General features: G+C 39.1%; 1 protein-coding gene across 1 annotated transcript in view; it reads right to left on the bottom strand.

Moving 5' to 3' along the window:
- mgat5 (alpha-1,6-mannosylglycoprotein 6-beta-N-acetylglucosaminyltransferase) overlaps window positions 1-14,177 on the bottom strand; it is a 63,155-nt gene that overhangs the window by 37,323 nt on the left and 11,655 nt on the right. The window contains exon 3 of the mRNA XM_088290120.1: window positions 9,396-9,560. Coding sequence (XP_088146246.1) covers window positions 9,396-9,560 — 165 coding nt within the window. The remainder of the gene's footprint in view (window positions 1-9,395; window positions 9,561-14,177) is intronic.

Raw genomic sequence — 14,177 nt, forward strand, 5'->3', positions numbered from 1 at the left:
GTTCCAGTCCTCACTAGCGCTAAACATCAATGCGTATTGCGTTTGTGGCAAGCATGGCAGCGATTTAAATCAAATTGATATTGGGAACTGAAAATTGAATTGAATCGGGGCTTGAGGAAATCGTTACACACAAATATTTGGTAACTTTGCACACCCCTGTGGGGCATTATTATCACGCGGGTAATTGTTGCCTCAGCTCACTACAAATTTGAACAACTGTCGATTATCATATTCCACAGCACTTGAGGACTACCTGCATAATTCCACCGTCAAAGTTGCATTACATGTACTCCTACTGGGAACTTAAAAAACAGCGTAGTATCGCACCACGGGTCACTTTATCTCTACTCTTATGACTCTCAAAATTGCTGCACAGCTGTCATTTGGTGATACTACTGCACCTTGCCCCCATTTGGATCAGAAAAAAAATGTGCCAAGTACGTGGCACATGTGTACGATTTTTTGTATTTTGCAAAATATGTATTGTGTGCAAATCATTTTTTCTGTTGGGTTATTCAATGTTGTCCATAAATAACTGACTTTGGAGTCATGATTTTTTAAAGTAGAAGCAGACAAGAGCAACACGCAAAGAACAAGATGATGCTATATGCTCCATCATTCGCCCAGTCAACCAGGAAATTTGAAATTTTCTCCTCGCTTTAATCAAGCAGAAGGGACCATTGCTGTGAAGAAGCTAAATATAGCTCCCTTCAGATTTAAATATGGAGGAGGTGGTGCAGATTTAAATACTCCTCCTTCACCTCTCTCGGGTGTATGGCTGATAGCTTATAATACCCACCGAAAAGCTTGTTCAGAAAAAGAGAAAAATAATGAGCTTGCTAGCATTGAAAAGGGTGTCTATGCAAAGATAAGTAAAACAAACCACAATTCCAGGTTGGAGCTAAAGTAGAGAATTATACAAATGATAAAAAGAATAAAAACTAAGACAAACTGAGGAAGAGAAAAGAGAGAGGATGTGTGAGTAAAACAGTGATTTAGCAGTCCAGGAAAAGAAAAAAAAAACTGAAAACAGATGAGATCATTCATTTACGTTTATGAGGTAATCTGATATTTGTCAAACCCCAAATTGGACATCTGGTTTACGTTAAATCTGGTTTGCTATTTATTTTCTTGTGTTCCTCGCACACTAAGCAGCTGCTGTACGGAAGTGAGAACCTTCGCCTCGAATAACCCAACGTGTCAATATTACAGGTTTGGCAGCAGTCTTTTCATCAGTTGGTTTAATACAATTGGACCCAACCAACATCATAAAATCTGGGGTGGAAGGCGCACACTTGAAAAGTTTCTCTAATATTCTCACACCCAGTGCTAATTTTAAATGCGCATTGCAACAACCAGTGTAACCTTCGGTTTTGTTCCTTGGGAGAAGCTCAGCAGTTAAAAACAAATCTGGCTGCTTGACTGAAGACATGACATCAACAGCCATGAACGGCAAATATTGTGAGGCACTTAAGGGTGGGAGCGGAAGGAAAGGAAGGCTGAGGAGTTCTGTTGCTGATCCTATCTAACTGAAATCATGAACAGGCAATAGAATCTACTTGAGGCAATCAGTCCAGACGGCAAATACTTTGGTGTTTATTAAAGCAGAGGGGCTTCCCCGAATAATAGGGAAAAAAAAGAAAAAAAAAACACTCAGTAGGATTCTGTACCAAAAATAATGTTGGGTTTCCTTTTCTCTCTCTCTTGCTGCCATTGTTAAGATGTGTCAAAAATTAATCAGCGTTTCCGCAAGAGCAATTTCATTATCACACATTTTTTTCCTTGAAAATAGATCCACAAGGTGGATGCAGGAGCTGAAAACAAGAGGAGCTCAGGGACACGAACATCTTGCTTTGGTCCAATCATTGCTAAGCTATGACTCACGTTTCACTCATTTTCCATTTTTACAGGAAGCTGCAGAGATGCGAACAAAGTGGGGCTTGTATCATGCGAATGAGGAAATCATTGTGGTAGGTTTTAAATTGAGGGCATTGATGGACATATTTTACAATGCATTAACCTTCCTGAGAAATGTTTTGGTTCCTCTTTAAGGCCTGTACTGAGGAAACATGTATTTCCTGTAAATGGTGCAAGAGAAATGCAGTGGTGGTGAACATTCTGTGACCAGCCAAGCGAAGACAACCTCGGATTAGAAATGCGACAGACGAGATGACGTACAGATAAACATTTCAGTGTAAATGATGGCATTGTGCACGTTATTTTCACATTGTTTATGCAAACGTGTCGTTTGACATTGAACACTGGTTAAGAGTATGCAATCTGCAAGGACTGCTTTGCGAAGGTAAAATATAACAACACTACGAATCTGCAAAGCCTCGTTCCACCTGGTTCGCTATCACGGTTATTACTCGCAGGTGATAAAAAAAGGCGAACCAAGACAGCCGACAATCACTACTGCTTTTAAAGCAAAGTTTCCCTTTGGTGTGCTCTTACGTCGGAGCATGTTGTACAGTTCGTGTTCCTCAAGAAGAATATGCCTTGATGTTTCGACTGGGCGGGTTAACGTAAAGCACTTTAATGACAGTTGATACTGACATTTCAGGTTCAGAAAGCAGTGCAGTGTCTTGGTTTACATAAAACATGTTATTAATGTTTGTGCACTTTAATTCGTCCAGCCGTAGCTACAGTGTTAAGACTCAGCGGGAGTGAGGTACTTTGCAAATGCACCTTTCTTTTTACTTTGTACACGTATTGGCATTGAAAATTTTTTTTTTTTATGTTTTAATTTTTATGGCCATTTTTTTCTTTTTTAGTCACATATCTCGTGATATATTGTTGAAGTGATTTCGAATTATATATTGAATATCGTAGACATTGTGTATTGTGATATTATCATTATCGTGGGCCACATATCGTCACAGTATCGAATCGTGAGTTACCCGTATCGTCCCACCCCTATTGTCAAAGTCTGTTAGTTGCAGAATTGGCCACTGTCGTTTCCTGGCGCTGTGGCACAATCAACAGATTTGTGACAAGCACACATTTTTCTGGGTTATACAGCTGTTGACACAGTTACAGTAAACAATACGGACTAGATCATGCTAACAGACGTGACTACGTAGCCACCATTGTGGCACGGGCAACGTTCCCAGTGAAGGCAACGCCTGGATAAAGGTGGCGGCCATGTTGGCAGGGGCTTTGGTAAAATCTGTAATGGAAAAAACAAGAGAACGAGTGCTGTTGCAATGTTTAAAGTTCTATATGCTCCCTTGTTGGGACGTTATATCCCCAGAAACATGTAAAAAGTGTTAAATTGTCACTCCCATCCAGTCCACAAAAAAAGAAAAAAAAAAACAATTGTACACATGGTACAATGTTTACGCAGGTAAACATGGTCCGCATGTAGGGGCTCATTTTAACATCTAATATTGCCAGGTAAGAGGCGAGAGGAGGTAGAAATATTTTGGGATATTAATAAAGATGGCATCACATCTAAGCCTGGGAGGAAAAAACTTGACGAAGTCGACTTAAAAAAAATTAACAAATGGTTGACGCATTTATTTTTTACATGTGGCAGTTTTGGGCTCCATTGTAATCCATTTATAGCCTAACTAAATCCCCATTCTGTCATTAGGCTACCCTTAAACAAAGGCACACCTGCAACTTCCTGACTACACTTTTTCACTAAATACAGTGGTGCCTTGAGTGACTCAATGCAGGCAGTGAACTCAACTTAACACACTTTACAATAAGCAGCAGTTTGGCAAGTCATACACAATTATTCAAATAAGAGGCTTCAACCTCTTTCACACTATTCCGAGATGAAGTTAACTGTGAAACTAAACATAAAACAAAGAGAATTACACTTTTTATGTAAAACGGTAACAAGAAACTGCCAAAAGAATGGGCCAACAAGCTTAACGTTCACGTTAATTAGAATGCATGATGCGGTGTTTCAACGCTTTAAGCAATTTATTGAACGTAAATAGTTGAAGAACACTTAAGCTAGAGATGGACAACTGGTGGCCCGCGACCACACTGAGTGGAGCCTTCATTAAATTTTCCCCAATGGGGGAAAAAAATAACTTCAATATTGTTTATATATATATATATATATATATATATATATATATATATATATATATATATATATATATATATATATAAAGAGCGGGTTGGCAGCTGTGTTATAATTGTGAAATGTGCTGTATAAAAAAAATTGTATTGTATTGTATCTCTGATTATGCAAATCTCTGGGTGCCAGATTGTAAAATGGACATGTCTTACTCTCACTTTTACTGGGTCTTACACTGCTCTATGCCACAACATGAGTAAGCCAATTATTTGGGGTGGCTTAGGAGGGATATGCAGGACGAACATGGTCCCATAATAATATTAAAAGTTGAGTCTTGCGAATAAGGAGTTCTTGCACATAATGTTGCTTTATTGTTCTGGAGTTTTGTACCCTCCTTGAATGGTAATATTTATGGAAGGGAGCCGTCTGCACTGGTTATTTTTTTTGTTTGTGTCAAACGCTTAGTTGCCTGGTTAGGATAGTGGCTCTTTTTAACATGCATTTAAAAAAGTATTTTCAATAATGAAATACATTAAGAACGTGTCAAAAATCTGGTTAGGAAGTGTGTAGTCCGATGTGGCCCCCCCCAGTAGCACTGCTGAAAAATTGTGGGCCTCCCGAGCATTTACATTGCCCATGTATGATGAAGTCAGACAGTATAACAGTACTTACGGTCAAGGTAATATCCTCTGTATGACCAATTTAAGTTTGTGAGGAAATCATAAAGACCTACTGTGGTTCAGTAGTTGGCTCAGACTAACGGAGCTGTGTACATATCTCTAACTAAAATCATTTGAAATGCTGCTATTAATTTTAAAGTACGCGGTGGATTGATGGGATTCATGCGAATGGGTGTGGGGTTGGTGCTGAGCCATTTATTGGCACTGAGTGTCCGGGTTTTTTTTTTTGTACGTGTAGTTATTACTATTGATCTGGACACTGGGAAAGTAAACAGGCTTTTCAGAACATAATGAAGCTATCATATAAAATCTAAGAAGGCCCTGTGAGAGCATTTTCCTGGCAGATCAAATTCTAAATATTCCACTTCTCCTGCTCCCAAGGCTGCAGTGGAACAGCTGATGGACCACAAACAATCAGCACCTGCAAAAATATCATACTTAATGGGCTAGAACAGTGCTATGAAAAATACAGCCTGCGGGCCAAAATTGGACCATTAGGAGCTTCTCAGATTAATTTGAAAAGGGACAAAATATTGCAGTGGCTCGGCAGTGAGGCATGACATTAATAAGAATTAATCCATTACGGTTTGAGTGTCAATATTACTCATCAATCCAATTTCTGATCAGTTGACATAAACTCTCATTGGGTGATTGGAATGAAGTGCTAAAAATGGGTTTGAGCAAATTTAAACAGAGAGCAGTTGAAGGAAAGCTTCTAATTTTCATCAGCTCACTTTAATTCCGCCAGTATTATTGTTCACTGACTAACTTGCTCAATATGACACTTTAGCCACAAACATTTGGAACATTACCAATGCTTCTTTTGCCGCATTGATGCCGCCTCAAGCACCCAAAATAACCTACCAAGACATCGCAAACCACTCAGCCAACTGTATGACAAAATTGTCATACAGATATTCTCAAGACGCAAATCTTAATATAAATTAAGTTTGGTATTTGAAATTTAGGAGTTTTCTGACACTGGACAGGGGAGTAATAATTAAATAATTATTAATTATGCATTTGCTCTTTGGTGGGGAAGGAAATCTGAAAAGCTGAATTTGATGCTTCACCCCCATCATATAGTGTGGCGAAAAATGTTGTCCCCCTTTTCATGTCCCAGGTTTTGAGACAGTACAGACCAAGTTTGAAGTCAATCCCATGAAACCTCTATGACGTGGCCGCAAGAGTATTGCCCCTGTAAATGTGCAAAAATAGGACAAAATTATAAAAAGAGAAATCATAGTTCACTCTCTGTTCATTTTAGGATATGGCTTCTGCTGACTTTTTCTACGCCTTTGGGGTTCTTGCCACACTTGCCTCCCAATTTTCATAGCCCGGGGTCAAACGTTCCAGGATAGGGCTTCGTTAAACCACTCTATGGGGCACTATAACTTTTTTTTCTCCAGGCCTGATGAGTTTGCAAAGGTTTAAAAAATAGTGTTTAGAAAAACACTAAAATAAATCAGAATTAGCTAAGTTTAAAAATAAATAAATAAATAAAAAAAATAAATGTACTTATATAAAATGAAAATAAATTATTTGAACAAATCACTATTATACTGTCAAATATTTGTATAAGTACAAACATTTATTCCGTGTAAAATACAACAATAACGCTGGAACATGCAGTTGGACTACGAGAAGCACTGCTGGGAGGTGAGATGCACGTTTATGTTTGCCTTTTTTGTGCTTCCCCGTGGCATTTTAATGATTAATTTTACTTGTGGCAACTTGCTTTGAGCAGTTACATTATGACATAATCCTTCAGTCCCTCTGCAGGCATGACCACTCAATCCAAGAATAACCAAACATTTACATCAGTGTAATGGTTGCATTGAGTGTAAATCGATAAGTCATGCCAAGAGAGTGAAACGTTCAGATGGTACGTTCATAGCAACCAAGCTAACCCAATGTGAAGGAAGTCAACTTGCGCTGCATGAGTATGTGTTACATGTACCCTAAAGTTATCACACATCACTACGCTGGCGCGAGGAGTCACAAGTGTCTCTTGTGCATGACGCAGCAGTGGGGCGAGAGGGCTCGCCTCAAATTGTCTCAGACAAACACAATTTTATTACTAGTTAGGAATGAGATCAGAGAGGTAGAAGGTGCAAAAATAATGAACATATACACTAAATTCATTGAAAATTAATTTGAGTAATTTCTCCAAAAGCTAAAACGAATTGTTGAGGGTGGATCTTATCGATACCCCAGTTTTTAATAATTGGGCCCTCTGGCCAGTGCCCATCCCTATTGGGAATTTTTCTTGCGTACACAATTAACGAGGCTCCGAAGCAGTTCGCCATTTGTGTCACAGAAAAACATTTTATTCCACATCATGTACACATTCACATGTCTTGATTTTATGAGGGGATTATCAACTCTTTGATGTCAAATGTCAATCAAAGGAGATTAGAAAAACATATAAATAGAATTGAGTACATGATGAACAGATGCATCTAAGTGAAAATAGAGATATAAATGTTCAGGAGTAGGGTCGTCAGTAACTCGTTCTCATGGACCGGCAAAGCGCGGAATGCTCGTACATTTTTACACCACAAGCTTTTTTTATTTGATCCAATGGCAAATGTGAAATATAAACATGGTCACATCATGTTGTAAAACATAATATATGGGCACCGTATATACAGTTCTGTATGTAGTTATGACTTGAATGCAAATTGTGGTCTCTCAACTGCAGCTAATATAGAAGTAAGTTTCTAATGTATCTATGTGTGTGCGCGTGCATGCGCTGTCTGCCAGCGGCTGCATGTGTCTCCTCCCCCACCCCCTACTTCCCTTCACAAGATGATTGTCCAAAGATAGCTTGAGCTGCCGATCAATACCAAACTTGAAAGGAAGAATGTGATTAATCGCTCTCTCGCCAGGGCAATATTATTATTAAGACAAATCTATTTCTTTGAAACACTATAATTATGCAAGTTACTTTTGGACTGGATTATTGATAAAACGAGTCATTTTAAAGTAAAAAAAAAAAAAAAAGGTGCAAATGTATGAATTGGAGTATGGCTTGCTTATATAAAGAAACTGAAAACTATACCGTGACGCATGTATGTCATATCGGTCGATATCAATATATATCGAATTATTATTGTTATGTATTTATTTATTTTACTATTGAAAATAAAAAACGGAAAAGGGTTGAATTCTGATTTGTTTTTTTTTTTTTAAATGTACAACGCATGCTGGCCTCCCTTGCGTGTCCACGGAGGGTGCTTGTTAGCGGCTTAACTATTAAGCAAGCCTGGCTCTCTCCTCCGGAGCTCCCATGTGATGGAACTGAGGGACGTTTCCTCAAGTCGGCCGGTAAGTCCACCTTTCGACACCCGTTTCTTTTGTTTGTTTGAGTCACGCTAACTCAGCGGCGCATGCGTAAGCCTTAGGTTGTATTTCCTCAATGGGAGGGAGTTTGTGACGAGTTGGGCAGTGATAGGTCAAATCTGCACCATTGTTTTTTTTGTTCTTTTATTGGATTGATAATGTATCGATACCATTTTCTATTGATATCACTCACCCAACTATCGGGATACATATCAATATTGAATTATCGTCACAGCCCTACTTGCAATACATTCAGAAATTGCCATAGAACTGTTGTAACATTTAAATAGACAATTTCAATAGAACGCTCACATTTTTAACTCAAGTCCACCGACTATAGTATTAGACATTATAAAATGAGTTCTATTTAAACTATATATATATATATACATATACACATATATATACACATATATATATACATACATATATACATACATATACACACCCCTACACACATATACACACACATACACCCCCACACACACACACACACACACACACACACATACATATACATATATATATATATATATATATATATATATATATATATATATATATATATATATATATATATATATATACATACATACATACACATTTATGATTACTTAAAGGCCTCCGGGATGTTCATGTAACAACCTGCTTCTGCATTTGTGGGTGCTTTCAGTTTGAAAAAAAAAGTTAAATATTCCTTTTTGAAATAAGGGATGGAGTTTGTTTGTTTTTTGACCAATTCACCAATTAATCGATTATTGAAATAATAGTTAGTTGGAGCTTTACAATAACTACAACAAAACCTGATCTCACTCAAAGTTGATGTGTCGAGTGCAATCTTGCTGAGGTTTCTGTTTGCCGCAGTGACTGATTTGCAGAAATGAAAAATTTCCATAATGTCCACTTTGAAAAAAAATGCATCTTGTACCAAAAATCTAGTCCACTCTGCATTTACACCACTCTGTTGGCCACAATAAGGAGACATGTTTCATTAAAGAAGAAACAAATGGGATTAAGAAATATTAAATTAAACAGCGTCAAGCTTTGAATAAGGTACGCCAACTTCAGCCTCAACGGTTACAATAGCTGGCCTTTTACCACAAATGATGACTTCATCCTTTAGAATCTAACAGAATTAAAAACAATGTACTCGATGAAAAGGTTGCAGGGCGCATACAATATCTTATTTCAATTATGTTCTGAAATGTGGGCTGGTACTATGGCAGGTGTGCATTGTGGAAAGTTGCAAGAGCTTAGCATCATGTAGCCTTTCACTTAGGAAAGAGGGAAAGAGAAAATTATAAACCTTTCGCGCAATCTAGTGTGAGACATACCTGCCACATTGACTTTTTCAGGATTGTTGGAGCTTGGTGTCGAGGTGCTGGAGCCATTGGTCAGATTACTTCCTGTGCCATTGTAGATGTTCTCAACCTTGGACTCGAGTTTGGCCAGCCTCAGCATGATGTTATCCAGCAGCACTGCAAGTGTCTTCTTCAAGTCTGTAAGAAATGGGCATCGTTGCAGTCAGGCAAAACACAGGCATTGTTTTCTTAAATCAATTATACAATTAATAAATAATAATAATAATACATCTCATTGAAACTGAGGTGGAAGTGATTAATTTGCCGAACGGCACTGTGTTAATTGAAGTTCCGGTGCTGTGAAAGCGTGTGATGTGTGTTGATTAATAATACGTGGAGCGGGCCATGGCAAACATCACAAAACCAGAAACAGCAACTTCAGTCATCTACAGACATTTTGGTTTCAGGGTGACTGACATTGAGCAGAATAACATGAAATACAAAATGTGTCCCACTGACGGATTTGGAGCTTAAAGCCCATATCTCACTGAACTGCGAAGGTTGGGGAGTGTGTGCGCACGGCCTGAATGTTGCTTTTTTGGGTCATGGTTCGTTCAATGTTGCAAAAGGTTACAAAGGCGTTGACCAGACATTTGCAAAAAGTTTTAATAGTCACAATAAGTTTCATCGCAGTTTGCTTTGAGCAAAATTTTAATGGCGACAAACCACCATTTGGTAGCAGACCGCTCAGAGACAATGAGAGCAGCTGGCGTTATCCTCCAAAGATGAAGCTTGACAAGAGAAGATACCCGCCATCAGTTATGTGGTGGTATTTCCAACGCAACATGGGGTAAATTATTCGGATGTGCAAAAATGGGCAACACAACAATCTGCCAAGCATTTGAACGGGGTACAAATGGGATGGAAAGGACGAAAATATGAGCTAAGTTTGCTCAGCCTGCACACAAACAGTTTTTAAAACTCTTTGGTTTGACATTCTCAGTTTGATTCGTATGTGTCCTGTCAGTCCAAGGGTACTCCAGACTTTGTATCTCACGTATTAATGAGGCACATCAGTGTATAGTTGTGCTAATGGCAGCCAAGAAGCACTAATGCTAGCCGGTGCAACGATGGGATCTTCGAACAGCTAACCTCTTTGCTGCTCTTTGTGTACTATTTCATTGCTTGTTTATGCACTACGGGTTCCGCGCATATTTGCCACACCTGGCAGGGATTGCCGGCCGGTTACACATCTCAATGGTCACAATCGGCAGCAAGAGAGCATGCAAGATCGATTGTTCATAGATTTTGCAAAGGAGAGATTACGGCTCATTTGAGTTCACTATGTTTATACAAACATGTCAGTCTATATGCATCAAATGAGCGTGTATTTAGGAGTTGTTATAAGATTAGTGTTTTCCAATCTTAGTTGAGCCAATGTACCTATTTTACATTTGAATGCCAGTTAACCACAAAACAAAAATGATGATCTTGTCTCAATTAAGTCCCTTTTATGCATATTACCTAATATATAGATATATTAGGTATTATTACTATTATATAAATATAATATATATAAATGTGCCAAAGTACATACAGAAGTTGTTGTTGATGCTAGTCAAGTTTCAGCGTTTCCTCTGTGCTTTGACAGTACATGTAATGCAAACGAAGCGGTATACAACAATAGACAAGCTTTATGTGTGACAATAATAGGATGCCCGAAGGCTTTGTTTACTCAGGGTAACATACACCTGTTTGTGATTCGTTCTTCCATTTGTCTTTGTGCACACTCCTGCCAAGTAAAATGACACATTATACTAACAGACTAACAGAAACTTTTGTTCTCAACAGTTGCAAAATGCCTCCTTGACCCTTGACGAAGGGACATAGTACCTAGAAATTCATTGTTTTATCTGTAACACCATCTTGCCCGATAGTGACCTCCCTATTGCAGCCATACATCATTACAAAGACAAGATAATGTTCCTCATCACAACACGGGAGCAGTAATACAGGTTTACACCGTGCAATGCCCTGTTGAAAAAGCTCTTTCAATTATGATGTAAATTCTTGAGGCTACAACAGGCACAAAAGCATCCAAGTCACAAGAGACGCGCAACTGCTGCTGCGCACCACAGAAAAAAAGGAATGCAGGACAGGTGACTCGTCACATCCAGTGGAACACTGCAAGCAGTCATGTCAGAGTCAACAAAAACGTAGACAGTGAACTACAGCTGGGCGATGATATGCTTGCCATAGAAGGTGGATTACTTTGTGACCAGCTGTCAGTATGTTTCCTCCAGCAAAGTTTTTTTTTATTTATTTTTTTTACAAACTCCAACTGAACATGTACACTTGGTGTAAAGAACGAAATCTTCTACTGCCTATGTTGCGCTGATTTGTTTTGTAGATGTTCAATTAAGATTAGGGATGTAACTCAAAACTCAAACTCTAAATCAATTAGATTTTCAGTTCCCCATTTTGATCCGATTAGATTTTTTTAACGAATATGTAATTTTAAAACAAAAATCTGTTTTTGTAATTAAAAAAAACTTGAATATGAATGAATAATTGTGACCGTTTAACTACATTTTTATCATTTTGTTAGTGCCAGAACTAAAAATGAAAAGAAATAAATGTACAATAGATACGACTGTTATTACAAATCCTTTTGTGATCAAAATTCCCATATCGATTTTTTTATTCTATACATCGATGCATATTTTAAGCAGTTTAAATTGATTTCCGATTAATCATTACATTCCTAGTAAAGACATAACAATGACCAAACATGGAACTTAACACATAGTTAATCAAGCAAGTCAAGTCAAGCGCAGGAAATATATATATATATACAGTGAACCCCCGCTACTTCGCGGTTCACCTTTCGCGGGTTCAGTGCTTCGCGGGTCTAAAAAATATTCGGGGGCATTGTAGTTTCGCCGAGCGGCACAAGGGGGCGCTGAAGCGGTTAGACGGCCGGCGTGCGCCGAAGAGGATAGTGGACGAAGAAGAGAGTGGACGAAGAAGAGCAGGTTCCCCCGGACACGATTGGTGGCGACGGACACGATCGGGGGCGACGTTTCGCGCGGTTAGGACCGTCTCAGAGCTGCGGCCGGCGTGCGTGGCAGTTAAGCCGAAGAGAAACAACTTCCGCCCGGGCACTCGCGCGGCGACATTTTTACTTCGTTCGGGACCGTGCGTGAGCTCCGAAGGAGACCGGCCGGCGTGTGTGGCTGTCAAGCCGAAGAGAAACAACTTCCGCCCGGGCACCGGCGGAGCGCGAGGCTGTCAGTTATGAATGAATAAATGAATAAATGAAGAATGCCACCTTTCATTTCACTGTCATGATCCGTGCCTGTCATGCCGCGTGTGTTTTTGTTTTTTCAGCTGTGTGGGCGTTCCTCCAGCGATCGTCTCGCGCCATGCCGTCAGCTGCTGCGAGACGCGCTGATTACACTGACTATATTGTGATTATAATAAATATCTTTGTATCACCACCTTTTTTCCCGGGTCTGCGTTTGGAGAGTCCTGTTCAATCCTCCAGTTCTGCTGGAGGATCATAACATTCACAGGGCACACCGGACGGCGTACCAGCAGGTAAAAGTCGAAGTAATTAAATAAATACAAAAAGAAGTAATTGAATAAATACAAAGATAATGGCTGGGGAATAAAAAAATAATAAGTTTTAATAATAATTTGTTTTTTTGTTATAACATGAATTTCACTCTGTCTCTCTCTACCAGAATATATATATATATATATATATATATATATATATATATATATATATATATATATATATATATATATATATATATATTTCTTTTTTTTTTTAAGCATTTTTGAAGGTGTGCCGCTACTTTGCACCTATATATATATATATATATATATACATATATATATACACACACGGTGTTTTTTTTTTTGGTTTTTTTTTTTTTGAAGGTGCGACGCTACTTCGCGGATTTTCAGTTTTCGCGGGTGGTCTCGGTCCCCATTAACCGCGATAACCGGGGGTTCACTGTGTATGTATATGTATATGTATATATATATATATATATATATATGTATATATATATATATATACACACACACACCGTATTTTTACGGCCATAAGACGCGCTGCATCAAAGCACTAGTTGAGGGTGCTACTTCCGTATTTTATGAATATACTAGGCGCGCCGCACTACAAGGCGCTAGCTCAGCTGCTCGCGCTAGCTCAGCTGCTCGCGCTAGCTCAGCTGCTCGCGCTAGCTCATCTGCTCTTAGCTGCTTGCGCTAGCTCAGCTGCTCGCGAACTGCTCGCGCTAGCTCAGCTGCTCGCGAGCTGCTCGCGCTAGCTCAGCTGCTCGCGAGCTGCTCACGCTAGCTCAGCTGCTCGCGCTAGCTCAGCGAACTGCTCGCGCTAGCTCAACTGCTCGCGCTAGCTGCTCGCGCTAGCTGCTCGCGCTAGCTGATGCCAGCTCACCAGGACTCAATCCCCTAAGGGATCGCTGCCAAAGGTAGCACTCTGTTTCAATGACAGATGTCCTGAAACTATAAGGAATCACTGTCAACACTGACTCTAACCAATAAAAGGTGTCATGGCAATAATCTACGAGACAACGTCAGGGGAGGGACTTCACCACACTCCTCAGAGTCACGGTTTCAAATCAAAACCGAAAAATAAAACTCAGCATACAGCAAACAATGAAACAAAGAAATAAGATTAACACAAAACATGTATCTCTCATGCCATTTATATACCCAAAAGAAATAAAAATAACACAAAAAGATTATAGCAATGGCTTCTTGGGAGCCACTCAGACTCAG

Source organism: Idiotropiscis lumnitzeri, chromosome 3, assembly GCF_059441095.1.
Source record: "Idiotropiscis lumnitzeri isolate Australia: NSW breed Sydney's pygmy pipehorse chromosome 3, RoL_Ilum_1.0, whole genome shotgun sequence".
Classification (NCBI taxonomy): Eukaryota; Metazoa; Chordata; class Actinopteri; order Syngnathiformes; family Syngnathidae; genus Idiotropiscis; species Idiotropiscis lumnitzeri.